General features: G+C 42.8%; 2 protein-coding genes across 2 annotated transcripts; one reads left to right on the top strand and one right to left on the bottom strand.

The window, feature by feature from the left end:
* The first annotated feature begins 27 nt into the window (after positions 1–27).
* On the top strand, positions 28–2,664 carry LOC127221196 (cystatin-9). The gene is made up of 3 exons (XM_051183114.1): positions 28–249; positions 1,735–1,848; positions 2,537–2,664. The coding sequence occupies exons 1-3, from the start codon at positions 28–30 to the stop codon at positions 2,612–2,614; spliced, it is 414 nt and encodes a 137-aa protein (XP_051039071.1). The 3' UTR covers positions 2,615–2,664.
* Positions 2,665–8,037: 5,373 nt separating this feature from the next.
* LOC127221195 (cystatin-9-like) lies at positions 8,038–11,441 on the bottom strand. The gene is made up of 3 exons (XM_051183113.1): positions 11,232–11,441; positions 9,094–9,207; positions 8,038–8,209 (listed from the first exon to the last, which is right to left on the bottom strand). Exons 1-3 carry the CDS (start codon positions 11,439–11,441, stop codon positions 8,123–8,125), a joined length of 411 nt encoding a protein of 136 aa, XP_051039070.1. The 3' UTR covers positions 8,038–8,122.
* Positions 11,442–27,989: the final 16,548 nt, after the last annotated feature.

The following is a 27,989-nucleotide window of genomic DNA, read 5'->3' as shown; positions in this document are numbered from 1 at the left end:
AAGCAGTGGCTGTAGAATTCTGACACTATGTCCTGTCCAGGGGAAAGGAAAACATTCCCTCGCGCCATGCTGCTACTTCTCCTAAGCTTCCTGTTCTCCATCACTCCTGTCTCGAAGACCAATGAGGAAAACATCACCTTTGCTTATTTTCTTCCCACAGTGGAGTTTGCGGTGAACACATTCAACCAGAAAAGTCAGGAGGAATACGCCTACAGGGTAGAGCATGTCCTGAGTTCCTGGCGGGAGGAGGTAAGTGACCACATCCTCAGCTGCCCTGACTGAATGTACCTGCTCCTCAGTGAGGGATAGGAGAGGGCAATCCACCCCTTTTGCAGGTTAGACATAACCTAATTCAGTTAGTTTCGATGGTTTAACCTATGTTTTCCTTACAAATTCTTTTAAAATTGGATCATTTGCTATCCACAAACCAGATCCATATGCCATTTTTATTGCTTTGAAACACTTTAAATGAGTAAGTTTAGAATGAACATTTCTTTTTTAAAAGTTTTTTGTTATATTTCATTCATTCAGTGTGTGTGTGTGTGTGTGTGTGTGTGTGTGTGTGTGTGTGTGTGTGTCTGTTGATATACACAAAGGTCAGAGAATAAACTGGGGAGTTGCTTCTTCCTACCACTGCGTAGAAACTGAATATTGAGCTCAGGATGTCAGGTTTGGTGGCAAGTGACTTTACCTGATGAGCCATCTGGGCACACATTTCTGTGTAACTACCTTGCACTAGCCGGTTGTGTCTCTAGAGCTCGCAGAGCAGATATTTCTAAGCAGATAAAGCCACTTACTAAGTAAAAGATTCACACACAAAAAAGTGCCTATGGATGAAGCTGAAAAATATGCCAGACACAAAATTGAAAATAAGCAAAACAAAACAGTAATTGGTAAGAATGGACAGAGTGAAACAAAAAGAAACAGGATTCACAGAGCACAGAGAGCCACTATCTCTCTTGAACACCTGACAGCTCCTCCTCTGAATTACCCTGCTCTGGGCACCTGGCTGACCCACTCTGCTCACGGACCACATCAGACCCTCTTCATCATCCTATAATGCCCCTACAGAATGTAGTCAGGGTAGCAATGCTCATCTTCAATGCTGTATTTATGGCCATGGGGGGAAGGGCAGTCTATTCCTCCTTCCCTGGCAAGGGGAAGGCAGAGGGGCTCCAGCCCTGTCCAGTGTTGAGGCATCTGAGGTCCCTGTGCAGCACCTAGCTGGTTTTCAGAAGGACATACTGTGAAAGGAACAAGGCTGCTCCTGAAACACTAACCTTGGCTGGACTTATAATGCAGGTATTGTACTTGCAGCTCAGCTGAGAAAGTATCAGGGGATCTGGCTCCATGTCTTAGGGCTGACTATCGAGCCAACACTGGTAGAGCCACTACCCTCCCAGAACATACCCTGTGTCCTCTTGGAGTGCAGGTGTAGGTTCGGATGTCTGCTGAGAGTGAAGTCTGGGTTTCCTACGGCTGAATGTGGGTTGCAGGGCCTGGGGATAATACACTCAGCCTTGACTTCTCTGCTTTACCAACTGGTCCCTACTCTTGGTTCTTAACTCTCTACTCTAGAGATTTCCTCCCTGGATTCTGTCCTTCATAGAGCAGATGCTAGGTCTCGAACACCAAATGGAAGTGAATCTGGATCTCTTCACACACTGAACATAGTCACAGAACTTCTTAAGAGCCAGGAAGAGTCTGTTCACTTTAATCTTTTTCTGTCTGCAGGTGAATTTTCCTACTGTTTACTCCATGAAGCTTCAGCTGCGTAGAACCCTGTGCAAGCAATTTGAGGAAAGCCTGGACACTTGCCCCTTTCAGATGAGCTACAGTCTGAATAATGTGAGGCTTGATACCGGCCTTCATAGTTTTTACAGATGTGGATGCTACAGAGACAGGGTGGGACAGTAGGAACTGGGGCAGCTAGTCATATGGCATCTACAGTCACAAGTAGAAGAAAATGAATGCATGAAAGTTTCTGCTACTTGGCTCACTTTTTCCACTCTAATACAGTTCAGGTTCCAAACCCGGGGAATGGTGCCACCCATAGTAAGCTGGGTCTTTCTATAATTAATGTCATTCAGACAATGCCCGACTGATATTCTCACAGGCCAGCCCGATCTAGGCCATCACTCACTGAAATGCTCTTCACAGATGGTTCTAGACTGTGTTAGGTTGACAGTGAAAACTAACCATCACACTGGCTAATTCTGACAGGGTGCTTTCTGCCATTGCTGTTAGGTACGTGAATCACACAAGGACATCCTAGATATTCTTCTAGAGGTCACTGTCTACTGTGCATGTGTGGAAACAAGTACCCAGGGTTGACACAAAGCTTCATATCAAGATTCTGGTCAACTCTTGCCCAGGGTTCAGGTTCACTGGGTAGTCATGTCTGAAGGCCCTTTTTTCCTTCTCCTACTTATTGGTCCATGGAAGGGAAAAGGTAAAATGGATGGTTTTTGGAGCACATGCCACAAATGTCCTTCCCCTTCTCCTTTCACTGTCTTCTCTTATTCTTTTCCCACAGACCTTCACATGCCTGTTCACTATCGGTACCTTTCCCTGGGTAACACAATTCAAGCTCTACAAGTATGTGTGCTTATAGTTCCTCTGACCAGAGTCATCCATGGACTGGCCCTGCACTTCTCTCTGCATCCATGAAGAAGTTATCCTTGACAGGGCCCTATTCTCTCATGTTCCTTGTTTTGTAACACTGTGTAGTGTCAAGACTGGGAGTGTGGAGCAATTCATATTTCTTTTGTTTCATCATTTAGAATAGCTCATTAAATACTGCATTTCTGAACACATTCCATGCATGTTTTTAGAGGAAGCACCATGAGCTCGGGGTAGGGGCAGTTTGAAGTTCCTGGGGTGGGGGGCAGCAGGAGATATAAGTAAGATGTATCGGAATTGTTATCACACAAGTCCAGAAGCACAATGGCTATAGTCTCCAAGGGTATCAAACATCTAACATGGGGCACAGAATGGCTACAGTCTCCCAGGGTATCAAACATCCAAGATGGGGCCCAGGCTGAGCTTCTGCCACTTTTACCCCAGGACATGTGGTCTCCAGAGTGGCTTTCATGCCACATCAAGTAGAGTTTAGATTTGCTAAAGAATTGCTGATTCCTTAATTTCTTAATCAAGCAAGGTGTCCACAAAATAGTTAAGACTGTAGAACTTGAAAAACTCAATTCCCAAGATTAGTAACAAGGACACTTAAATGCTTATTAAAAATCATTGGACTGTGGGGGAGAGAGAGAGAGAGAGAGAGAGAGAGAGAGAGAGAGAGAGAGAGAGAGAGGAGAGAGAGAACAGTTAAGAGCACGTACTGCTCTTACAGAGAACCTGAACTTGAATTTCAGGGACCTATTCTGGATTCAGTGGGCACCTGAACTTATATCTGCAATACCATGCCAAAACATCATTAAAAATAAAGTAAATCTTAAAATAATCTCTGCGTGATATCAGCTAGCTGGTGGGAGAGGTTGGTCGTATTTATCTATAGAAACCTCGATTTGAGCAAGTGTGTGCACATGAACATATCCTCACAAACTTTCAGAAATCAGGTGAGATTTTAGTACCTAACGTAAGCACAGAAATGAAAAGAACAAACTGACCAGGAAAGACAGTTTTACATCACCGTTTCCAACTGTCCCCATCTTCAGGAAGCAGACACCCTCTCTGATGGTGAGAGAAGACTAGAATCTGCTTTGGATGCCAACACTAGATTTGTCTTGGTGACTCCCAGGTACAGCCAAATTATGCTGCATACCAACTTCAGTATCAAATGGGACTGTAGCCCTACCCTGAGTAAGGATGGTTTTATTGGCTATAGAGTCTAAGACAACCCCAGGAGAATCTGGCCTACCATATCAACTAGGTTAGTCCTAATGAACTGGGCTACAAACCTTCTCCCATTTCTAGGCTGTTCCCCATGATCTAAGCTTTACCTTGGTCCCAGGAGAACCAGAATCATGGGCCCATCATTTTCCAGCCAATAGGGGCTGGACCTATCCTGGTAGATCCCAGGTCAAACTACACATTTTATAGTGTCCCTATAGACTGTTCCCCCTGGTGTATCTTTTGTGTCCCGGATTACCAGCAAAGAATTACTAGGAAGTTTTATACAATATTCCAGGTATTGCAGGTAGGAAGATATTTGCAGATAGTGGATTTATGTTACCATCGAATTGTTATTTTTCACTATATTATGAATTTTGAGAAATAGTTTTTGTTTGTTGTTAGATTTAAGCAATGGATTGTAATCTGAAAGTAAAACTTGAGAAAAGTTAAGGTGCAATTCAACAATCAGTTGCACTTGGAGCATAAGTAAAGACTGTCATGGAGGTACTAGAGTGTCTTGAAAATCAGGAAGGGCTTTGGGTTGAACAAGTCATTTTCTGTATTCAGTCATGTTTCTTATTTGGGGTATGAGTGTGAGATCCCAAGTACAACACTAGTCTGCCACACAGAAATAGCACGAGCTGAGAGGGAAGGGGGCATATGTTTCATGAGGGCACTAGAAAGAATTGTTCTATAAGCTTGGTAAATGGTTAGTTTCTAGGATATCCTCTGCTTCTGGGGAAAATAAACTCTTGGTTAGTATTACCTTGAGGTCTTCAATGAATGTCAGTACTGAGGATCTTCAGGGGCCTCCAGTGGAGAGATGAGAACCTAGGGTTTAGGGTCCTAAAGTTTTGCTGTAGTGTGAGCGATGAAACAAACTCAGTTTGGTTCTTTCCAGAAGTTTGGTTTTGTTTTTCTGTGGTGCTGGTGCTCAGTCTCTGCTCATTATGCACGATAGGCAGGCACTAGGTCACACTCCTTGCTCTTTTACATTATCTTTTAACATCCATTTTCCCAGTGTGTTGTTTCATACCCAGCATCCAGATTCTAGCCCATGAAAGGTCTGGCTTTCATCAGCTGACACACAAAAAAGCTTCTTTTGGCTGGTGAATGTATGCTCTAGCAAATTCATTAAAGCCTGTACTATGCAATGCCTCATACCTGGGCCCACTCCCATTATATGCTGGATGAAATATAATTTAACGTGGGGCATCTCTAAGGAGATGTTCAAGAGAGGTGAAGGAGTTCACCAGGAAATCAGTGGAGTCTGCTATGAGGAGCTCATCCATGGCTTCCAACTACATCAGAGGACAGTGAGCATTATGGGCACTTGATCAAGTAGATCCTTATTATTTGCTGCAGCCTCCTTAGGATCTCACATCTGACAAAAACTAAGACAAAGAAAACTTTTAGGTAAAATAAAATTCATAGCCTTCATTTGGGCAGGGAAGCATATGCATGTGCATCAGGTATGTTCAATGACAAAGCTGTGTTCCAGCATTGTCTTCATTAGGGTCACTATGGCTGTGATGAAACATTATGACCAAAAGCCACTTGGGGTAGAAGTTCATTTGGCTTATATATTCAAAGTCCTAGTCTGTTAAAGGAAGTCAAAGCAAGAAGTCTAAAAGGGTAGGAACTGGAGAAAGGAGCTTTTGCAGAGGCTCTGAAGGGGTTATTGCTTACTGGCTTGCTCAATCTGTTTTCTTATAGAACCCAGAAACACCAGCCCAGTGACAACATCATCCACAATGGGTTGCTTCATCCTCCACTAATCACCATTTTTAAAAAATGCCCTATAGCCAGATATTATGCAGGCATTTTCTCAGTGGAGCTTCCCTCCTTTCAAATGACTCTCACTAGTGTCAAGTTGACCCAAGTTCTGGGAGGTGGTGGTGCACACCTTTAGTCCCAGCACCCAGGAGGCAAAGACAGAAGGATCTTTGTGAATACAAGACCATCATGGTCTACAGACCAAGTTCCAGGACAGTCTTCAAAGCTACAGATAAACCTTGTCTTGAAAAATGAAAACCAAACAAACACAAACAAAAACTAGCTACCATAAGCGTCATAACCAGAAAGATTTTACAAACTGAAAGGGGAAGAAAGCTGAAGATATGTCGTATATGGATAAATATCTGATCATATGTGCACTATGTGATAGGTGGGCCTTTCTTATCATTAGATGACTTGTTCTTCTTCATCTGGAACCTTCTGAAGCCCTGACCAATGCCTCTCCAGATGAGTGACTACTGCTTGTGGTGTGGTTTGTATTGACCCTAGGATGTTTCCTAAATATGGGCTACTCTAAACATGGTGTGTGGAGTGGAAAGACCACTGTTCCCAGTAGCTGATGAGAAATGAAAATATCCTGGCTCTTGTTAGTAACCTGGGAGTGGGAGAAGATAATCATTGGGTTATAATAAGCATCTAGGGAATGATAGTCTTTCTAAAGTTAGGTGTCTTAGTCACTATTTTGTTGCTGTCAAGAGACCACCATGAAAACTTTTTTAAGAGGAAGCATTTTTAACTGGGGGTGTGCTTATAGTTTTAGAAGCTTAGTTTGTTATCGTCATGGCAGGGACCATGGCAAGCATGATGCTGGAGAAGTAGTTGAGAGCTACATCCTGATCCATAGACAGACAGGAAGGGAGAGGGAGGGATGGAGGGAGGGAAGAAAGGAAGAAGGAGGAGGTGGGAGAGACAGAGAGACAGACTGGGCCCAGCATAGGCTTCTGAAATCTCAAAGCCCACTCCCAGTGACACACTTCCTCCAACAAGGTAATACCCACTCCAACAAGGCCACCTGCTAATCGTTCTAATTCTATTAAAGAGTTGCACTCCCTGGTGATTAAACATTCAAATATATAAGCCTACGGGGGTCATTCTTATTCACACCACCACAGTAGATATAGATAAATAGTGGACACATACTTGTGGAAAGGAATCGAAAGTATTATCTGAAAAGAGTACGTTATTTAACATAGAGTGTATGCAAGTTTCTTTGTAGATTCTAGAGTGTAGCTCATGGAGATTTATCCTGAAAGAAAACTTTATGAGTTCATATGAAAATTTCTTTGTAATTTGATGGCCTGAAATTGGCAGGCTGATATCTGCCTCCTTTCCCATGGTGTTGTGTGGCCCCCAGACTTGACCTCTATACACCTGCATTGTACAAATAGCCTGCTGATGGAATTCTTTCGATGCTAAACCCTGAGGCAGATGGGAGAGATGCAGGTGCTTTCGATGGGATCAGTACTTGCAAACACCAGGCACAGGTGTACACCAAGGGTCTCCCAGTGTCAGAGGCAGACAACTATGGCCAAATGCCAAACTAATCACCACTTACTTCTCAACAGTCTTAACTGGAAGACTGCCTCTATGATAAGTTTCCATTCAGTCTATGATTCCCAAGAAATGAAGAACATGAGGACAGTTGGCAAGGATATCAGCTACTCCAAAAGGTAAGAATAGTTATTCTATGGCTTCTTTGGAATGCATGCTGGACCCTGGTTCAGGTGCCTCAGATAGGACGTAGTGGCCTCTGCTTCATCAGTGTTTCTCAAATATTAAGTGTAATATACCCTCTGAAGTTTATGAAATGCTGCTCCTTTTACAAGTGCAGAAGTTCCTAGGGTTGTCCTGATATTTAAGTGCCAAGGAGATGCTGTTGCTATTCTCTGTGTGGAGATCTTTTTCTGGATAGCAAGACTACAGTCCTCCCATTGTCTATCAGCTTCAGAGACCTGGGGAATGGCATGTGGGGAATCTCAAGAGCAAAGATCATCTATCCTGAGAAGGACATCGTGTTTGCCTTCCTCCCTAGTGTACATGGGATGACCTAGTGGAGACAAGTGCTGACCATCATTTTTCTCTGAGCACATGGGTCATGTCATGAGACCTCAGTTCAGATGGGTCTAGTTGTGCTATGTGGGCCACCTCTTAATGTCTATAAAAATGGAGGATGCCACTATGGTCACCAGGCTATCTTGTTGAGAGAACTCCATTTAGTGCTTAGCTTCCACTCTCATGTTCATAGCCCACAAAGGTTATTAAACTTGCTGGTGTTTAATGAACTATTCTATATGATGAATCTGTACAAAGAGAATTTTCTAAAATGCCAGGACATGAAACCCCAGACACTTGCAAGAAGCACAGAACTTCTTAAGCCCGTAGTTGCCGCTTCCTATGAATGGCAGATATCTTCAGAAAAAGGAGCAGGCTTGGACCAGTGCTGTGGGTAGTTCCTTGTGGTGGGTTCCAGTCATGGAGGCCCCGTAGGACAAGTAATTTTCAACATGTTGAATTGTTTTGAGCGTGGGGTGCTGATGGTGAAGGAGCAGATGTACATCTAAGGGAATAATAAAAATGAAACAGTGGATGGAGGAGGCTCAGGAAGCCTGTGGTTTGTGGTCTGGACACTGTTTACTCAACCTTATCCCTTTCTTGTCCAGCAGCTGGAAGACTTTGATCTTTGATCTACAGGGGTAACCACCAACTCAAACTCTGCTTGAGTGGTACGCTGTCTGCATTTGGGCTTCCTCTTGATCCAGAGTCATTTGTGTTATTGTCCTTATCTAATAAGTGGCCCCCAGAAGAACTTCTGGACTTTCAGTGTGTAATACAAGCTCCCAGGAACAGTAGGGATGCTCTGTCCCAAGAGTTGACTACTGTCACACTTAAGTCATTAGTTAAACTATTAATTGTTCTTGACAGGGGGTCTGGGTGGGGCTGGCCTAAGAATTAGGCTGCCCATTTTCTTGTCCCCCAGAAAAGGTCCTAAAGTGAAGTCAGTGGGACCCCTTCTCTCATTCCCCTTTCAAGCTGTGTGTCAGCGAAGGGTCTCTAATATAAAATAGCATTCACTAGGCTCTTTCCCCTGAATCCAGGGTATCACAACCAAACAATGAGCAGTTGCTACTTAGGTCCAGGATGTGCAGGACCAAAGAAGACATAAGCATTATGAGGCAATGACATGCAAGGAATAGGCAGCTACTATTGGGAGTGGGCAAGAGTTGGGGGCAAAGCTCGGCCAGGTCTTTATAGCTTGGACCTAGGCAGCCTACCTTTTGGGACTCTTTCCCTATTAAGGCTTAGGAAGGGATTCTAGAAAGTTTGCCACTGGTCCCTCCTTGGATCTCTAAGCACGTCTCTGCCATCTGCTCTTGCATCCTCCTGAACCCCCTGGCAGCACCCACAACTGTGAAAGGGGTGGATGCTAGTGTCTGGCCTTACATTGTCCAGTTCAGGACTGTCTTGAAAAGGGCAGGTATCTAGGCTGTCCTCGAATTTCTTACAGATGGTCCTTCTCAGCCTCAGCTTCATGAAGAAAGTTGCTGATAATTTTTCCTGGAGACAGAAAAAAGACTAAAGTGAGCATACCTATTCATAGATGGGCCTCATGTCTGTGGTCAATATAAGGCTAGGAATATCTCCCAAGTTTGAACCTTCTCCAAGGCCTGGCATCTCTTTCTTGGAGATGAAAGTCACAGGCTGAGTCATATACCACTAATACATCCTCTACCTCATGTCTCCACATTCTGCTCTACCAAGTGAGGCCTAGGCTTCACGCTCAATAGGTGCCTGAACCAATACATGCATTCCTAGAGGACAGGCTCTGGGAGAGTAGTGGTTCTACTGATAACTCAACTCAAAGAGATTGAAGACCAAAGAGTATATCTGCAGCATACTGTCACCTGGCCTACATCAAGAAAATGCTTGTGTTTCAATGCACCACAGAGGATTGGAATGGTGGCTTTATGGATAAGTTTTTATAGTGTGTGTTCTGAAATCTTCCTCCTGCTTCCTTCCACTGTATCTCCTCATTCCTTCCCTAGTCTCTCACCCTTCCCATCTTTTCTTTCCACATGGTCAACCCTACCTCTAGCAAAGCTGTAGTCATAGCTCACAGGTGAGACTCTAGCACAAGAGAGCTCAGAAGACAGGCCAGCTAGTGCTCTGCAGATGTTCCCAGAGGTTTTGGTGCTGTGCAGAGCTGAAACCCCTCTACTTTTCCTCTGCTGAGCAAGGAAAAACAAAATATCCCTCAACCATGACTAAAATGTGGCATTAGGAGATGGGTATTGACATCTTGAGGACATTCTGTAGGCATCTCATCACCAGGGAGCATTTTAGGGTGAGGAAGATGGTTTGATGTGGTCAATGAGCTGAGTGAAGTCTTTGAGGGGGCCAAGAGTAGAAGGGAATGAAGAGATGGAGCTGAGCTGGCAGGTGGTTCTCAGAACAATTAGTTTGTCCCTGGCCACAAGACAGCTGGCGACTTCTCACTGACTACTCGTCAGTTTCTGTTCCTTTCACTTTTCTAATTTCACAAAATCTTGTTTGTGGTGTGTGTGTGTGTGTGTGTGTGTGTACTCGGAGCCAAGAGTGACTCCAGGAGTTTTTCCTCAGTAGCTCTTCTCTTTACTTTTTGACACAGGACATCTCACTGAAACTGCAGCTCAGCTTGACTAGGCTGGTCAAAAACATGCTGTCTCTGGACCTTCCTGTCTCTGCCTTCCCAGCACTAGGATTAGGGGTGTGTATCCCAGAGTCAGGCTTTTCACATGGGTGATGGGGATCCCAACTCTTGTCATCATGTTTGTCTAGCAAGTGCTTTACTGAATGAGCCATCTCCCCAGACCTCCATTGCTTTAATATTTGAATATCTTTGCATGTTGTCCATGTCCTCTAAACAAAATCTGGCCATGATCCTGGAAGCAACTGTAACTGAAATCATTTGATGAACAACAACAACAACAAAATAGACAAGTAGAAAAGATATGAGTGGGGAAGAAAGAAATAAGCAAGGGTAGAAGGTGGACAAGAGCAAGAGAAAGAGAGAGAGATGGGAAGTGAATACTATGAAAATACACTATCTACATTTATGAACTGTCATTAAAAAGCCTATTATTGTGCATAACAAATATACACTAGCAAAAACTTTAAAATGTGTTTTTTGACATGTTTTCAGTCTTTGTCCATGGAATCTTTGTGTAAATGTTTTCTTTGCTCAGTAGGAATTCACCCTAGAAATACCTATTATAGAGTTACTATTATTATTATTATTATTTTGACAGTAAAATCCAGATCCTCCTGTCACAGCTTCCAAAGTGCTAAAACTACAGTTGTATACTACCATTCCCTACGTAAAGCTTACCATTTACCTAATTAAGTACTATCATAAAACATGATAATATAGAATAGTAATTTTTATGTGAGTAGACTTAATTTAAAAGAATGCATCAGTTAGAAAAGAATTCTAACCCACTGATTTTTTATATGTAACTCAACCTGAGACTGCAAATATCTAATAAAGACTGTCTTGCCTGCTTCATCAGGAAGCAGCAAGTGTAGTGTACAAAGTCACCCACCTGTACCTTTGAGAAACTCATGATGTGAATGGATCTGTAGGCATACTCATCCTTGCTCTGATTGTTGAATGTATTCACAGCAAACTTCACTATGTCAGGATCACTGACTGGTTTATCAATGTAGGGTTCATCCTTTTCAGAACACCATGTTTGAGCTCCTTGGGCTTGGAAACCCAAGAGAACCAGCAAGACTGCCCAAGGCAGAGCCATCTTCCTAGCTGGACACGGTATGCTGTCAGTTTTGCTCTTATAGCCCTGCTCCCTGAGGTCTAAGCCTTCAAAGTTCATTTCCTGGGTCCCAAACTCCTCCCTCTGGGCCTCCCCTCTGTCATCACAATGACTTCCTTCCACACTTGGTACCACCTTCCCAAGCCAAAACTGTTCATTCACCTCCTATTCAGGAAGGAACAAAAGGGCCCAGGGGGTGGTTTGGGGAGAACAAGTGGACGGGGGAGAGGGAGGTAGAGGGGTACCCGATCAGAATCTAGATGCTTCCTGTGTCCCAATTGTTGGGAGATGTCATTCTGTGTATGTTTCTCATACTGGTTAATGAATAAAGCACCGTTGGACAATAGGAAAGCAAGATAGGTGGAACTAGGAGACAAGGAGGAAAGAGGAAGTAGGAAGGAGGAGTCAGCATGGAGAGTTTGGAGAAAGCAGAATGCCGGCCGGCTCCCCAGTAAGAGAAGACCATGTGAAAATACATAGGTCAGCAGAAATGGGTTAATACTTAAGACAGAGCTAGCTGATAAGAAACTAGTACCGGGCCAACAGCATTGTATCAAATACAGCGTCTCTGTGTGTTAATTGGGGCTGCAGCGGCAGCGGGACAAGAGCAGGCAGTGGGCGGAAAAACCTTACTCCTTACATATGGCGCCCACGTGGCTAATAAGAAGTTCCACTTAAAATTTAACAAAAGCTTAAAAAAGGGTTTTAGAAACAAAAGAACAGAGACAAGCAAGGTTTCTTGGTAGCATCATTTTTCTCAGTTGGACCCTGACTTTCGAGAGACAAGCAGATTGCCTGACTCCTTTAAGGGAGGTTCCTGACTTAGCATAAGCGGCAAAAAACCGCATGGCTTTAAAAAAGCACTGCTAACAATTTATTGGTGTGTATGAGAGCTGGCAATGGCAGTGACCAACATCTCCAAGCCGGCAGCATGCTTGCTGGATGGCAGCACAGACCAAGGCAATGACCACAGCTCTCAGTGCTGGCAGTAAAAATACCTGTCGCCATCTTTGATAGACCGCGGCTAACATAGCTATGATTTTCATTTTAGCAATGTTGTTTACCAGATAAAGACTCGTGGCCAGACAAAGATAAAGATTTACAGTAAAGACAGATTCACATTAAGAAAAAACACTAAAGGTTTACAGTGTGGTCTAAAATATACGTAGGCTTGGAAGAAAAAGAAAAAAATAAAATGGTTTTAAAAAGATAGAGAGGAACTGGGTGTGGTGGCACATGCCTTTAATCCCAGCACTCGGGAGACAGAGGCAAGCAGATCTCTGTGATTTCCAAGTAAACCTAGTATGCAGAGTGAATTCCAGGACAGATAAAAGTTACACAGAGAAACTCTGTCTCAAAAAATAAAAAAATAGAAGTTAAAGAAACAGAGTAATAAAAAAGCCACATAAAGATGGAGAGAATATGGATACTATATGGCATTATATTGTCTTTATATCGTTTGACTGCTGAGGAAACAACTGTTAAAGGAAATACTGCTGGATTAATTCAATTTATATATTTTAAAAATGCTTTGATTCAAAATTTTAAGTCTAAGGACAAGTTACTGGGGAAAAGGATTTCTATTTTTGTTTCCACAGAAAATGAAAAGCAGTGGATTCCTTCCAGACTAATGTGGCTTGATCAAGCCAGACCGCCTGAAACAGAGTACCAGGTGATCCTACATTCAAAACAGCTGGACAAAGCAGCCTTAGAGACTACAGCCAGGATTTCTGCATCTTCTTAGAATCCCCCATGACAGCGCCCCCTACCAGCAGGAAGCAGTTTGGAAAGACTGACACCCAAATTCCCAAATATTGTTTATAAATGTTTGTTTTCATTTATATAGGGTTGGTTATAAATGGCTAATGATCACAACCAATATATTTTTAAAGGTAAAAAGGGGATTATGGTATAGATATGACTACTTTGTTTTGGAATAGATTTTCATTTATTGATACAATTTAAGGTCAATTTTGTGATGTGTATATTTCTCCTCTTACTTAGGTATTGTGTTTATATAGCTCATTTAGAAATGTAATGTATAATGTAGTACAGATTATAGATAATTACCTTTGAGAATCAAAGCTTAGAGTTAAGTTAGTTAGGTTTTCTAGATACACAGAGATGTATTTGAGATAGATAGGCATTCTTCAAACCTTTCAAAGACCTACAGAATATGGCTTTTAAAATGGTTTAGGGTTTTTCTTGACAGTGAGACATAAATGCTCCTGGCAACACCACCTGCGTCAAAAAGGAAGATGGACCTTGAAGAAACTCGTTATGGAGTTTACTTTCAATATGGCAAGACTAGCCATTTGGACAATATACTGCTGTTGTCTGGACTGTTTGACTTTATGCTGTATAAACTGGACATGCAGGACCTACAGAAAAGTGACTGCTGATTCAAGATGGACATTGCTACAGAGTTCCTGCTTCATAGAAGAGTCTTCCAAACAGTCTGCAGGACACAGAGAAAAGTGACTGACAAACTGCCAATACAAGAAGACAGTTTAAAGTTTCCTGCTTTGCTGAAGAGTGTGCTTGACACACTATGGCCTATAGGCTGAAGATGGGAGATTACAAGAGAACGTCGGGTGACTGAACAGGCAGTGAGTTGTCTCTGTTGTTTCTAGAGTTTATATACTATCCTTCTGTGGTCTTTGAGGGAGTTGAAGACAAATAGTTATGGTTATAGTTTTCCTTAGTTAGGATTAAAGATAAGTTACATATAGGACTTTAGACTCACAAATATAGGATAGATGATGGAATATTTTCTTAAATCTTACTAAATGTTAATGGACTAAATATTGTTAACTGTGATTCTTATTTGATAACTATGGTGTGACATATTTTGCTATGTTAAGGTTAAAATCCTTTTTATTTTAGACAGAAAAGAGGAGACAATGGGAGATGTCATTCTGTATATGTTTCTCATACTGGTTTAATGAATAAAGCACAGTTGGCCAATAGGAAAGCAAGATAGGCAGGACTAGGGGACAAGGAAGTAGTAAGGAGGAGTCAAGATGGAGAGTCTGGAGAAAGCAGAATGCCTGCCGGCTCCCTGGTAGGCCCACTAGACTGGCGGTGGGAGGAAAAACCGTACTCCTCACACCCAATGTATAGAAGAGACTTCCCAAGGATGCTCCACAGTTAGGTGCTGATTTACCCTGGCGCTGGGTTTTAATGAAAGGTAATTTCTGGGCAGGCCACTGGACCAGATAATAACTCAAGAAATGACAGGTTAAAGATGTATGGGAAGAGTGAGCATTTTGTTAAGGGAAAATTGGAGCCGCTTAAATTGATGTCTATTTATCCTAGAGCTGCATCATGGCACAGGGGAGACAGCTGTCTCCACTCTTGGCTTGATATTCCTAAGGAATGCACCCCAGCATTCCCCTATCACTATCACATTGCCCCTATCACTTCACAGCCGGAACAGGCTTTCTGATGTAGCCTGGCATCAGATGGCACCTGGAAGACGGTGCCAACCTTGAGGCTTCCAAAGTTGAGAAATCCAGCCTCAGGTGCACTCCCTAAATCCAGTTTCTTAGCTCCAGGGTTGTGCAGCCCCACCGCACTGTGCTGGCCCTCTAGCTGGTTACGTCAGAGCAATCCCCTCATGGGGTTCTGCAGAGGGGTGGGCGTTTGCACCCAAAGTACAGGGACTAGAGAATGTGAAAAGGAAGAGGGAGATGAGGAGATGCCTCTGGGTTTTTAGGGATGCGCTCTTTCTGTGGCCACTGGTGCCCTCTTGTGGCTTTGATCATTACAGCTCAGGAAGTACAGTTTCTGGGTGGATGGTCACAGCCTCTAATGCCAGCAGCAAATTGGGCTGACACATCTGAACCACTCTCTTTTTAATAACCCCATGGTGAAGCATGTCTTTAGCCTGCATCTGTATCTAAGTGTAATGTCTGGAGACTGTGCCAGGTACTTCTGACTAACAGCATGTGTCCTTATTTCTACTGTTAGCCTGCTTCCATATCTACATGCAAAGCTTGGAGAATATGTTAGACACTTCTGACTCTAACCAGCATGTGACCACATTCCTGCTATGTCTGTTAAGGTCTGGGATGGCTTCCCTCTTTGTCTGGGCTATGATATCTCAAGACATAAGGATGAATATCACCTCTTTTCAAAAGCTCTTGTGACTCTCATTGTAAGAGTTCTGGCTCACAAAGCTATATATCCTCTGGGAAGGTAGCATCGGTTTTGTTTTGTTTTTTGTTTGTTTTCTTTTGTTTTGTTTTTCCTGGATGCATCAGTAGCAAAAAGGATCAGCAATGACTAAATGCAAATGGCCAGACCTTCTCCATGAAGGAAAAGGTGGCACCAGGAATTCTTTTTCAGGATGTGCTATGTGTGTCTTAGTGGCCTGCAGCTGGGTGCCTTTTCTTAGGTACTTTTAGCTATCATTTGTAGTCATATATAACTTCCAAGGGGATCAGAATCTCTTTAGAGAATAGGCTTTTGGGAACCTATTCCCCATACTGGGCTGCCTTGTCCAGTATTGATGCAAGGAGAGGGGCTTGGTCCTTCCTCAACTTAATGCACCATGCTTTGTTGACACCCAATGGAAATCTGCCCCTTTCTAAATGGAAACAGAGAAGGAGTGGATGGGGGAGTAGATGGGGAGCAGGGGGGGCAGAGGGAGCAGGAGGAGAAGAGAGGGGAAACTGTGGTCAGTATGTAAAACAAATGAAAAATTTTAATTAATTAAAAAACAAATGCTATCTCTCCATCTCAGGAGGGATATTCTAGGAAGGAATATGCTCTTCTCATGGGGTCCAGTGGGATGGTAGAATTCCTGGTTCCTGGACCACATTTCAAGAGTTTCAGAGCATATCTCTGGTCCAGTCTTACCAGCCTGGCTTGTGTTGCCCCATCCTCTTACCATCCCATTCCAGCTTTCCCATACTTGCTCCTGGTTCTGAGGTTCCTGAGAGGTGCCAGGATCACCTGATGTTTTTGGGCCTTGTACTTTCTGCTTTGCATTCCCTTAGAGGACTCTCAAATAGCCCTATGAAATAGCCCCTCTGAGTCTCCCACATGCTGGAACACAAGATGACATGCATTGTCCATGAATGTAAAAGGAGAAAAGAGGATCCTCCTGGAGCAGAAGGATCCCTGACACAGATGGAAGAGACACCATAGGATTCTAGGTTTCTTTTTAAAGTTTATTTTTATTTTATGTACATTGGTGTTTTGCTGCATGTGTATCTGTGTGAGGGTGCCAGATTCCTTGGAACTGATTATGTGGGTTTGTGATTGGATCAGGTCACCAGGCTTGTACAGCAAGCACTTTCACCCACTGAGCCTTCTTCTCTCTGGCCCAGATTCCAGAATTCTGGATCTTTCTGAACCCATGCCCTTGCTTTAGCTCTTCCATCTGTGGCTTTTCCACTTCAGCCTTCAGGTGGCTTTGAGTTTTGATAATTTAAAGGATGAATTCTACATAGACTTTCAGCAAATCTGAGCTAAAAAGAAGGTAATGACTACATGACTACATGGCAAGAGGGAGTTGCACCATGTAAAGATATGTGAACCACTGGGCACCACTTGCCATAGACACAAAAGTTCTGGAGATGCCATTCCTGCCTCTCTGCTACATTTATCACCCCTGACTTTGTAAATGAGGTATCTTCATCTCAGCTTCCTTCTGAATGGAAGAGTGATACATTTTTGGGACACAGTTCTTTCTGCCCAAGTACTCAGAACTGACAATTCCATCTCTTTGGGTGTTTGTTTACACAGAAACCAAGGTTTTTGTTTAACTCTTGTTCTGTGTGGACAAAGTGAATTTGAGGATGGTTAGAAGGAAGAGAGAGGAAAAACTGTTGTCTGATATAAGCATGTTTCTCTTTTAAATGTGTTTATTGCTGCTTATTGATTTCTACCAAAATGCCATTTGCCAAGTGGTGGCACATGCTTGCAATTTCATCATTCAGGAGGATGAGGCAGAAGGGTTGAGAGTTCAAAGCTAGCCTGAACCTTCATAGGAAGACTCCATCTAAAAGAGCTAAGGGCTGAGGATATAGATCAGTGGTTGGTTGCTTGCTGTGGGTATCAGCCCAAGGCCCTGAATTCAATCCATAATAACGCACTAAAGGATAAAATACCTTTACCTTCCTTCCAAAAGTCAAAAGTCTCCAGAAGCCAAAAGTCTGGTGGCCTTTCTGTACAAAGGCTAGTGTTTATTGTGTGTATCACAAAGCACTGCCCGACCAAATTCTTCATGCTGAATACAGTTTTCTTTTCTCACCACTTGGGTGTAAAATAATGACAACCCTAAACCTCTATTTTAAATTAACAGTTCCAAACTGTTACAGTGTCACTTTTGTTAGATAAAGTCCCTCACAGAACTGGGAATTGACAAGTCCCCCAGAGCACAGGGGAAGTGGGGGGGGGGGGCAGCGAATGGAGAGAGATGTAGGAGAAAATGAGGGGGAGGAAAGGAAAACACGTGTGACCAGGAAGATTGAGCCCGGTTAGGAATAGAAGACAGGAGAGAGAGAGAGAGAGAGAGAGAGAGAGAGAGAGAGAGAGAGAGAACATAAAAGAGGGAGCCAATATTGGTTTGAAGGTAATATTGAACACAAAGAAAGGTCTAGAGAACTACAAGACTGCTGCCAGCTAACAATTTGAGCATCCATGGAAAGGCTACCATAAATGCCCTTCCCGGATAGTGAGATCAGCAACTAACTTATCCATGGAGCCCTCATCTAATGCCTGTTGGAAACAGGATCAAACACCCACACATAAACACTGAGTTGAACTAGAACCCAGATGCAGATGGAGAGGACAAGACCATGCTGCAGAAACACATAGAGACAGCTTACCTGAACAAGGAGGAGCTAATGGGCCACCAGACTGATAGCTGGGTGGGAAGCCAGCATGGGACTGACTCAGGCCCCCCTGAATATGGGTCTCAGCCAGAAGGACTGAGCAGTCTAAGGGACCTCAGACACTGGAGCCAGGATGTATCCCTGATGCACAAAAGGACTTTGTGAACACATCCCCCATGGAGGGATAACTGCCTTAACCTAGAGACAGGAGAGAAGTCCTAGTCCCTACTTCACATGACCTGTCAGATCTACATGACCCCAACTGGATGGCATTCCCCTACATGTGGAATTGGGGTGGGGGGATGGGAGGGGAGGGTGGTTAGAGTGTATGTGAGAGGACAGAGAGGGTAAGAGGGAGGGAAGGAGGGAGGGAAGGAGGGAGGGAGAGGGAACTGGGATCGACATGTAAAATAATAAATTAAATAAAAAAATGCTTTGACTCCAAAAATTTAAGTTGAAGGACAAGTTACTGGGGAAAAGGATTTCTATTTTTGTTTCCACAGAAAATGAAAAGCAGTGGATTCCTTCCAGACTGAAGTGGTTTGATCAAGCCAGACAGCCTGAAACAGAGTACCAGGTGATCCTATATTCAAAACAGCTGGACAAAGAAGCCTTGCAGACTACAGCCAGGATTTCTGCATCTTCTTAGAATCCCCCATGACAGTGCCCCTTACCAGCAGGAAGCAGTTTGGAAAGAACGATGTCCAAATTCCCTAAGATTGTCTATAAATGTTTGTTTTCATTTAATTGGACTTGGTTATATAAAATAAAGAAAGAAAGAAAGAAAGAAAGAAAAGAAAAGAGAAATGCCAGGGGGGGGGGAACCCAACAAAAATCAAAACAAACAAAAAAACAAAACCAAAAACCAAAAACCAAAACAAACAAACAAACAAAACATAGGCCTGGGCTTGCCTGCCAGTAGGGCCCCACAATCACAGAGGAATGTAGTTTAGTGAGAACAAGTTCAAAGGGCTGTTTGCCTCAAAAGGGACTGTTATAAAGGAGACCAATCCACCCAGCACTCTGTCTCTCCTTCTGCATGTGACCACTTTCCCATGGTTACTCAATGTCTGGCTGCTGTGAATTCCCTGCTAGGAGCTGAACAGAATACTAATACCATGTTTTTGCAACTCCAAAACTGAGTTTCCTTTGTAACTTACCTAGCTTTGTATATTTTGTTGTAGCAACAGAAAATTGACTAACAAAGTTGCATTTCCAATCAATGAAAGACTGGGGTCTAACTTGCCAATTTGGGAATTTGAAATAATTTTAAGAGCATCAATTCCAATGACCAATACATACTTCCTAAAATCAGAGGTCCAAACTCAAACCTCAAAAGAGCGGACATAGCACAGAGATCCATCCATGAGAGCATATGGCCATGAGTCAAGGTAACACCAGGGAGCAGGCCTCACTGGCAGGCGGGCCCAGGCCTACATTTTTCTGACATTCTCTTTTTAGGAAACTGGAATACATCAGAAATCCTGGTGGAATCTGTCTTTTTCCATTTTCTTTTGATGGTAACAGCACCACAGAGTATGCTATAAAATGAAGAGGTTTATTTTACTCTGCAGTTCTGGTCCAAGGCCAAGGAGATACCATCTACAGATGGGAAGTGGTCACATAGAGAGGGAGAGACATAATGGTGGGTGGGTCAGTCCCATAAAAGTCCAACTACTGACTGTCAATGTGAGTCATGGTGGGGACAAGCCATATCCACATTAAAACATATGAGGTTTAGTCTTTTGCCTTTTATGAACCTGGATTTTAGTTTTCAAGGCATTTGTTTTCCTTGAAAGTGAAATTACAAGCAAGTCATTCTCTCTGGGGAGTGAGATGATATATTGGGGTGCTTCTTACTGAGAGAGTAGGAGTGTGGACCTGAGAACTGGTGAGAGATTTGTGTTGACATTGGCAAAAACTGTTTTATCACTGGACCTATCTGTAGAGACTGTGGCTTTTAGGCAATTTTTGTGGTCAATGTATTGCAGTTTGTAGAGGCCATAGCAGGTGTCAAAGTAGGTGATGAGGAGTTCTTTGGAGTTAAATGTACTGAAGGTCAAGCCTCACTCCTATCTCTTGAATCTTTTACTTTATAGTAGCTTCAGTTTCCACAGCCATAATGGTAGAATTATTTACCTCAGGGAATTGTGAAAATGGAGGTGATATGGTGAGCATGGCACTAACAGAATACCCGTCAGGACAGACACTCCATAAACAGCATCTGTCATGTTTATCCCTACTGTTGATTATGGGGAAATTGTCCTTAGTGTAATCAAGCATGGCTATTGCAATACTCATCATCATATAGGTGGCAAATGAGTTGATCATGGTTCCAAAACATGTAAGCTGCAAAGACGGTGTACAGGAAGATGCAGGGATAAGAAGTACTTGTGGCTCAGTTACCATTTATGAGGTTTCTCAGGATGCTGTGGGGACAGGTTAAGAAACAGATGTAAGCATTGTCATGTGGTTTTTTGAGTTCAGATTTTTGGTCTAATTCAGGTTGATATCAGAGCTCAGAAAAACTAATTCTGGATAATTAAGCTTGACAATTTCCTTTGAAAGGCTCTGTGTTGGCCATCTGCCTGTTGTGACAAAATACTCGAGATACATACCTTAGAAAGAAGGAATATTTGTTTAGCTTACAGTTTCAGAATTTTCAGTCAGCGGCTGCTTGACTTCACTGATTTCATTGGTAAGGTAGAGTATCATGGCTGCGGATGTCTGAGGTAAAGCTGCAGAAAAAGGAAATGGGACACAGTCAGAGAGAAACAGAGACAGGAAAGACAGAAAGACAAAGACATGGGGGGGGGAGGGAAGAAGGGAATAGAGAGGGGAGATTGATTTATTGAAAAGTTTACATATTGAAAAGTTCTCGGTCTTTCTCTGTCTCTCCTGTGACATGGTTTGATGCCGTGTTTAAACACTGTGTGATCTTTTATAGCACCTTGTAACTGTTGGCTAGTAAAACATCCCCACCCACATGTCCCCTCTCCATCGTCAGAACAGGTTCTGGGCTCTTTATTTATTGGAAACAACTTTAGTTTCATTTGAAATAAGGCACAAGCCACAGCCAAGACCCCAAAAGCTTACCCACCCACCCCCCGCACCTGAGTCACTCCACTGGCTCTTACAATAGCACTCTATCCTGGGAGCGCTCTCTGCAGAGCTGCTTTGTGGGATCTTCCTGCCTTGAACCGCAATATGTCCACAGTACACAATGTTCACAAAATGTTCTTTCTGACAGTTTTGGGCAGTGTTTACTGCTCCTAGTTCCAAAACATTCTCTTTTGACTTGGCCAATGTGGCCATTGTGGTCTTTTCCCCTTTCTTAATGGCTCTCCAGGCCTGGACAATGTCTGCTTTCTCCTGGAAATGACTCCATTCAGAGCTCTTTTTTGGATTTCTTGAAGCAGTTTCCATTAACACAGCCAAATTTCCACTTCCTTGGCTAGTGTTATTTAGAGACCAACCTCAAGAGTCCAGCAGTGGCACTTTTTTTTTTTTTTTGAAAATGTCAGACAGTAAACCACGAAGGGGCTCACACTTCTGTTTGAGAGACCAAACACTGATTTGCTATTTTTTACCTTCTTTAATTTTCCAGGCTTATCAGCTATTCTTAACCAAGCTAACATCTTTCTCAAGTGTCACCTCAGTCTGGCCAAAAGTTTAGTTTGGAACCTATTTCTCCAATGCCATGGGCAGTGATTCCAGTGAAGAGATAACTGGGAGACTTATTAAAATAGAAATATCACATATTGGGGTGCGTGGGTGCCCAGAACTGTGAGTCATTATTTTTAATGCCAGAGTTGGACAGATTTGCTGTCAAATCAGCAGGCATATTTGAGGTGGTTCAGGCCAATGATCTAGACAAGGAGTAATGAAAGGTCCCAGAAGAATGTCAAGAAGGCAGCCTGCCTCTCCGGGTTTGTGTCAGAAGCTTGGTGTGGGGAGAGAGATTTCCCTTATTTTAAGCCTGGCTGTATTTTCTAACTTGTGCAGTTATTACTTTCTAAAAATAAAATAATGCTTCTTTGCTTTTTGGGATTCAAAGAGTAGCTGTTGGGCCAATAGGGGATATGAGTTGAGGGCCAGGACAGGAGACTGGGTGTTAGAGGCCCTTTTTCTTGGGGAATGACTCACCCAGGGCACCCAGGTGAGGAGCAGATGTAAAGAAAAAAGGATATGAAAGCTCTTGGAACACACAGTGAATAGTGTGGAGAGCAGTTTATGGCACTTTAGGTTTTCTGGGTTAAATGGCCCGAGATAACCATGGCACATGCTTCATTTATGACAGGGAATTTTGACTTTAAGGCCTGAGTCTTCACAGTCAAATACTGAGGGTTCAGAACATGTACAAAGGGCTTGCAGACAGGGCTCCCACCCTGCACCCCATCTCTGTGCTCTCATATACTACAGGACATTCTTCATTTGAGGCTGCAACTCCCTGATCTTAGAGGGCTGCAGCAGTGTTTTGAAGGAGGTTGAACTTGCAGCAGCATTTACCCACTGTGGCACTTTAGGCAGCCATGATCCCCCACAGGTAAACATAAAAAAACCCAGGACTTTGTCTTAGTCAGTGATCCATTGGTGTGAGGACACACCATGACCAAAACAACTCTTATTTTTTTTAAAACAGCATTTAATTGGGGGCTTGCTTATAGCTTCAGTGGGTTAGTCAGTTATCATCATGGCTGGGAGCATGGTGGCACACAGGCAGACACAGTGCTGGAGAAGTAGTTGAGAGTTCTACATCCTGATCTAAATGGACCTGACATGGGCTTTTGAAATCACAAAGCCTACTCCCAGTGACATGCTTCTTCCAACAAGGCAACACTCACTTCAACAAGACCACATCTTCTAATCCTTTCAAGCAATGACATTTCCTGGGTGGCTAAGCATTCAAATACATGCATCCATGATGGCAATCTCATTCAGTCCATCACCTGGATGAAAACTCAGGGAGCTGGAATGGTGGGCTCTGCCCTGTTTGAACATGTCTTCAGAGGTATCCTGGTATTTTGGCCTAATCCTGTGCTTGGGTTGGGGAGGGACTGCCCAGGACTATTTGGTTCAAACCTCTCTATGGATCAGGAAGATCACTGAGCCCCATGACTCACATTCAAACTGTCTAGCTACGTATCAGAATCACCTTAGATGGACACTGTACCTTCCTTTCTGGGGTTAGCAATATTTATAACTGACTTCCATTAAAAGTACTTGGGAACTTTCAACACACATGTGGTAGGGTGTGCATCCCAGCAACTGGGAGGCAGATACAGTAGGATCCCTGTGAGTTTGAGGCCAGCCTGTTCTACATATCCAGTACTATGCCACAGTGAGACTCCACCTCTTCCAAAAAACAAAACAAGATGTAAATTCTACAACACACGTAACAACAGGGGAATGGGAACTTAATTATTTTTTATATGTATAGATGTTTTTCCTCTATGTATGTCTGTGCAGCATGTATACAAATGAAGCTATAGGAGCCCCTGAAATTGGGGTTACAGATGGTTGTCAGCTACTATGTAGGTAGTGAGAATTGAACATGGATCCTCTGGAAGAACAGGCAGTGTTCTTAATTACTAATCCATCGCTCAAGCTCCAGATGGTTGTCAGCTACTTTGTAGGTAGTGAGAATTGAACATGAATCCTCTGGAAGAACAGGCAGTGTTCTTAATTACTAATCCATCGCTCAAGCTCCGAGGAGCTAACTTTAATACAAGTTTAGACTCTCTGCATTTAATCAAACACCGGATTCCTGAAGTCATTGTTTCTCTTCCCAGGTCTGAATAGGTATCCTTTTAATGGAAGTGTTTGGAGCATGACACACTTCCCATGAGCCTTTTTTCATCTTCCTGTCAATTCTACTAGATTGGGGTCCTACAGTGTACCAGAGAGGGGTAGCATCATGTTCCAATAGTGTAATTTGAACACTGCCAGTCTTCAAAAGCATTTATATCTTGAGAGATTAAAGCTGCAGGCAGGAGGTGCCTCTGAATGGTTGAGTGTACAGAAAATGACTCAAATAGGCTGTGAGGTGTGGGTAGCCCCTAAATGACCCTCAAGGTCCTGCTCCTACTGGCTCTTTGCTCGGTACTAAGCATGCGTTCATTGAATGAAAGTATCATAAGCCAAGAGAGCTCAGGGTGATCAGTAGCCCAGTGGTCATCAATGGCCAAGCCTGCAGATGGCGCCCTACCTGTGCATCACAACAATGGGAACCCAGGTTAAAACACAGATATCCAAGATAAGTTTATTTTTTAGGGTTGCCAGGAGGATAATACCAAGAGTTGGAGCACACTCTTAGCTGGGGTACCCATAAACCAAACATTTAAAATTGGATAGATTAAAGAGCCTGATAAGGAATCTATCTATTTGATCCAAATAATCTGTTCATTACTTTTGGCAACTAAGCTCTAACCATACCTGATTAATGTATCTATATGAGTAAGAACACTCAGTAAAAGCATAGAATCTTCCCCTTTCAGCCACCAGGCAGCAATTCTATTGCCTTGTATCCTGGAATGGAAGCAGAGAGAACAGCCTTGTGAAAGATGCTGCCATTAGGGCTAATCTGAGCAAATGGTTATACTAAGGGTGTTGCATTAAGGATCTTTGGAGATCTTAGGTTTGGCAGACTCAACTCTCCTTTGGCTTACTTATGAAAGTTTTACACACACACACACACACACACACACACACACACACACACACACAGAGAGAGAGAGAGAGAGTAGTTGGACTTCTCTTTGGATAGTCAGCTCACAAATAACAACACAGAGACTTTTTATTAATTATGAAAGCTTGGCCTTAGCTTAGGCTTTTCCCCAACTAGCTCTTATAACTTAAACCAACCTGTTTTTATTAATCTACATTATGTGATGTGGCTCATTTTCTGTACCATATGTAGATCTCATCTGTACCGTATGTCTGATTACTTCAGTGTCTTGTTGGCATCTCTTGTGGTGCCAAGATTCACCTCCAGTTTCTCTCTCTACCTAGTGGTCCTACCTATTCTCTTCTGTCTAGCTATTGACCACTTACCTCTTTATTAAAATAATCAGAAGGAGACATGGCAAAGATGTATCTTCATAGTGTAGAAAAAAATTATTCCAGAGAGAGAGAGAGAGAGAGAGAGAGAAAGAGAGAGAGAGAGATTGGAGGTAGTCCCTCAAGCAAGACTGCATACACCAAGGAAACTGACCCAGAGCACATAAGAACAAGAAGCAAGAAGCTCTCTCGGAGGAGATTCTACCCTTGATTGTAAAATCACGGATGACCGTGCAGCTTGCATTGACCTAAGCACCATCCTGTTTAATTCTGTGGGTGGTAAAGTACAGCTAAAGACTCTGAGAAGCAGAGACTCTTCTATATAACACTTGGCCCATCCACTCATCCTTCCTATAAAAATAGAGCTTCTGTGCAGTGACTCACCTCCAACAACCTTTGCAGCTAGGTGAGGTCCACTTAGGAGTGTTTGGCCAGAGAGATATTAGTAGAGCAAGTGGTTCCCCATGGCCCTGAGTATCCAGTACTTGCCTTGGTGTCATCAAGAACAGAATTTGTTCTTCTCTCAATAGTCACTGCACAGCTAACAGCCAGGGGGACAACTGGAAGGGCTGAGTTTGGAACATGCTGTTCCTAACAGTCATATTTCTTCAGAAAATGAGGCAGAAAAAGCAGTTTTGAAAAACACATTTTAATTTAGCTTAAAATTATTCTTTGGAGGTTATGTACTTTAAAAAATTTTTTTTTGTTTTGCTGTATTGTTGGTTCAAAACATGTCAACTGTGTAAGCTGTATCTTTAATGAACTTAAAAATCCAACATAATTATTTGAAAGTTAAGATATATGCTTAAATTCTTGCTGACATCAAAACAAATCACTTGGGATAAGAACAACCTTTGTAGTTAAAATTGCTGCTGCTTCTGAAATGTGTATCTCTCCCCCCCCACACACACACTCACACTCACATTTGTTAAAGGGTAATAAATTACATGGCCAAAAAGGAAAAAAAAAACAACTAAAAGGTAGCAATCCTACTCTGAGAGTTTTAACTTTTCATGTGTTGCTTTGGCTTGGCTATGGTACCTAGGCTTCTTTTCATTCAATATTATGGGTGTTGTGGAGGTCATTGGGGATATAGTTAATAGGCATACTCCATAGCTTTCAATAAAGAGGGTGGCCCTTGATAATATGGTGGACCACATCCTATTAACAGAAAGCCTGAAGAGCAAATATTGGGCCTCACAAGGGTAGACAGTCTTTAGCCTCAGGCTGAAGCATACACATTCCATTCTGATAACACTCACAGTCATGTGAACTAACTCTTGGGAAAGTCTCTTTCCCAAAGCATGTGATGGAAACGCTACCTTCCCTTTACTCTTTGTCTTGTATTAAGGTGTAAAGAAACTGTCCAGCATGGTGATGATGTCTATAATTGTGGTTCTCAAAAAACTAAGGCAGGAGGGTCATGAGTTTGAGGACAGGAAAATTAGTTAGACCCTAAAGAAATGTCCTCTGACTTACCTCTAATACATCATAAGACTCCCATTTTATAAAGTCTCTTGTCCCCTGCACTGAGAGCAGGGCTGGTGAACAGAGAGAGGCCAAGAGTCTGGACAGGACTTCCCCTTTTGGGTGCTTCTCTACTCTATTAGCAGATAAACACTAAATAAGATTCCCTTTTCCTGGTTGCATTTCATGTTGACTTAAGGAAGGCTAGAGTAATTTTGGAAAAGGGAACTTCAATTGAGAAAATGCCTCCATCAGATTAGACTATGGGGAAGCCTGTTGTGCATTTTCTTGCTTAATGATTATGGTAGTTTGGATGAAAATGGCCCCTTGGGCTCATAGGGAGTGGTACTATTTAAAAAGATTAGGAGGTGTGGTTTTGTGGGAGGCAGTGTGTTACTTGGGGTGAGCTTTGTTGTTTCAAGGGCCCAAGCCAGGCCAAGAGGATATTTCTCTTCCTGCTGCCTGTGGATCTGGGTGTAGAACTTTCAATTTCTCTAGCATCATGTCTACCTGTGAGATGCCATGCTCCCTGCTACAATGATAATGGACTAACTTCAGAATCAGTAAGCAAGTCCCATTAAATGCTTTCTTTTATACGAGTTGCCATGGTCATGGTATCTCTTCACAGCAATAGGGCACTACTAAAATGGTGATGATGTGCATAAATAAGCCCATCCTGCTGGATGGGTGGGTAGTCCTGGATGGTATAAAAAGGCAGGCTGAATAAGACATGAGGAACAAGCCAGTGAACAGCACCCATCCATGACCTCTGCATCGGTTCCTGCCTCCAGGTTCCTACATTGAGTTCTTGCTCTGACTTCCTTTGGATGATGCAGTGAAATTGTAAGCTGAAATAAAACCTTTCATCCTTAAGTTGATTATGGTCATAGTGCTTTATCACAGCAATAGAACCATAAGTAATTATGGTTGACTGTGCTTTAGACATGCATGTACAATGACTCTTCAAAATGCCTTCAAAAAGAGAGTCATGGCATTCCACATATATGAAGTACAGATGGGGATGTAAGGATGGAAAGGGCATGGTACTTCATTTCTGAATGAAAACAAGAAAAGAAATAGAAAGGAAAGGACATGACTGGTTCCAGGGTTTTGCATCAGATGAATGAAAAAAAAAATAAAAGAAAGGAACATGATTGCT

The sequence above is a fragment of the Phodopus roborovskii genome, unplaced genomic scaffold (assembly GCF_943737965.1).
Source record: "Phodopus roborovskii unplaced genomic scaffold, PHOROB, whole genome shotgun sequence".
NCBI lineage: Eukaryota > Metazoa > Chordata > Mammalia > Rodentia > Cricetidae > Phodopus > Phodopus roborovskii.
The sequence above is the reverse complement of the archived record's forward strand: the minus strand, read 5'-3'. Positions and strand labels throughout refer to the sequence as shown.

Bases quoted from the DNA above. Each gene is read 5' to 3' on its own strand.
- LOC127221196 (XM_051183114.1), top strand. From the start codon at position 28: ATGTCCTGTCCAGGGGAAAGGAAAACATTCCCTCGCGCCATGCTGCTA. The intron at 250-1,734 runs GTAAGTGACCAC...TTCTGTCTGCAG, and splicing joins TGAGTTCCTGGCGGGAGGAG to GTGAATTTTCCTACTGTTTA. The intron at 1,849-2,536 runs GTGAGGCTTGAT...CTTTTCCCACAG, and splicing joins TGAGCTACAGTCTGAATAAT to ACCTTCACATGCCTGTTCAC.
- LOC127221195 (XM_051183113.1), bottom strand. From the start codon at position 11,441: ATGGCTCTGCCTTGGGCAGTCTTGCTGGTTCTCTTGGGTTTCCAAGCC. The intron at 9,208-11,231 runs GTGGGTGACTTT...TTCTGTCTCCAG, and splicing joins TGAGTTTCTCAAAGGTACAG to GAAAAATTATCAGCAACTTT. The intron at 8,210-9,093 runs GTAAGGCCAGAC...TTATTCCCTTAG, and splicing joins ACAGTCCTGAACTGGACAAT to ATGTACATCTGCTCCTTCAC.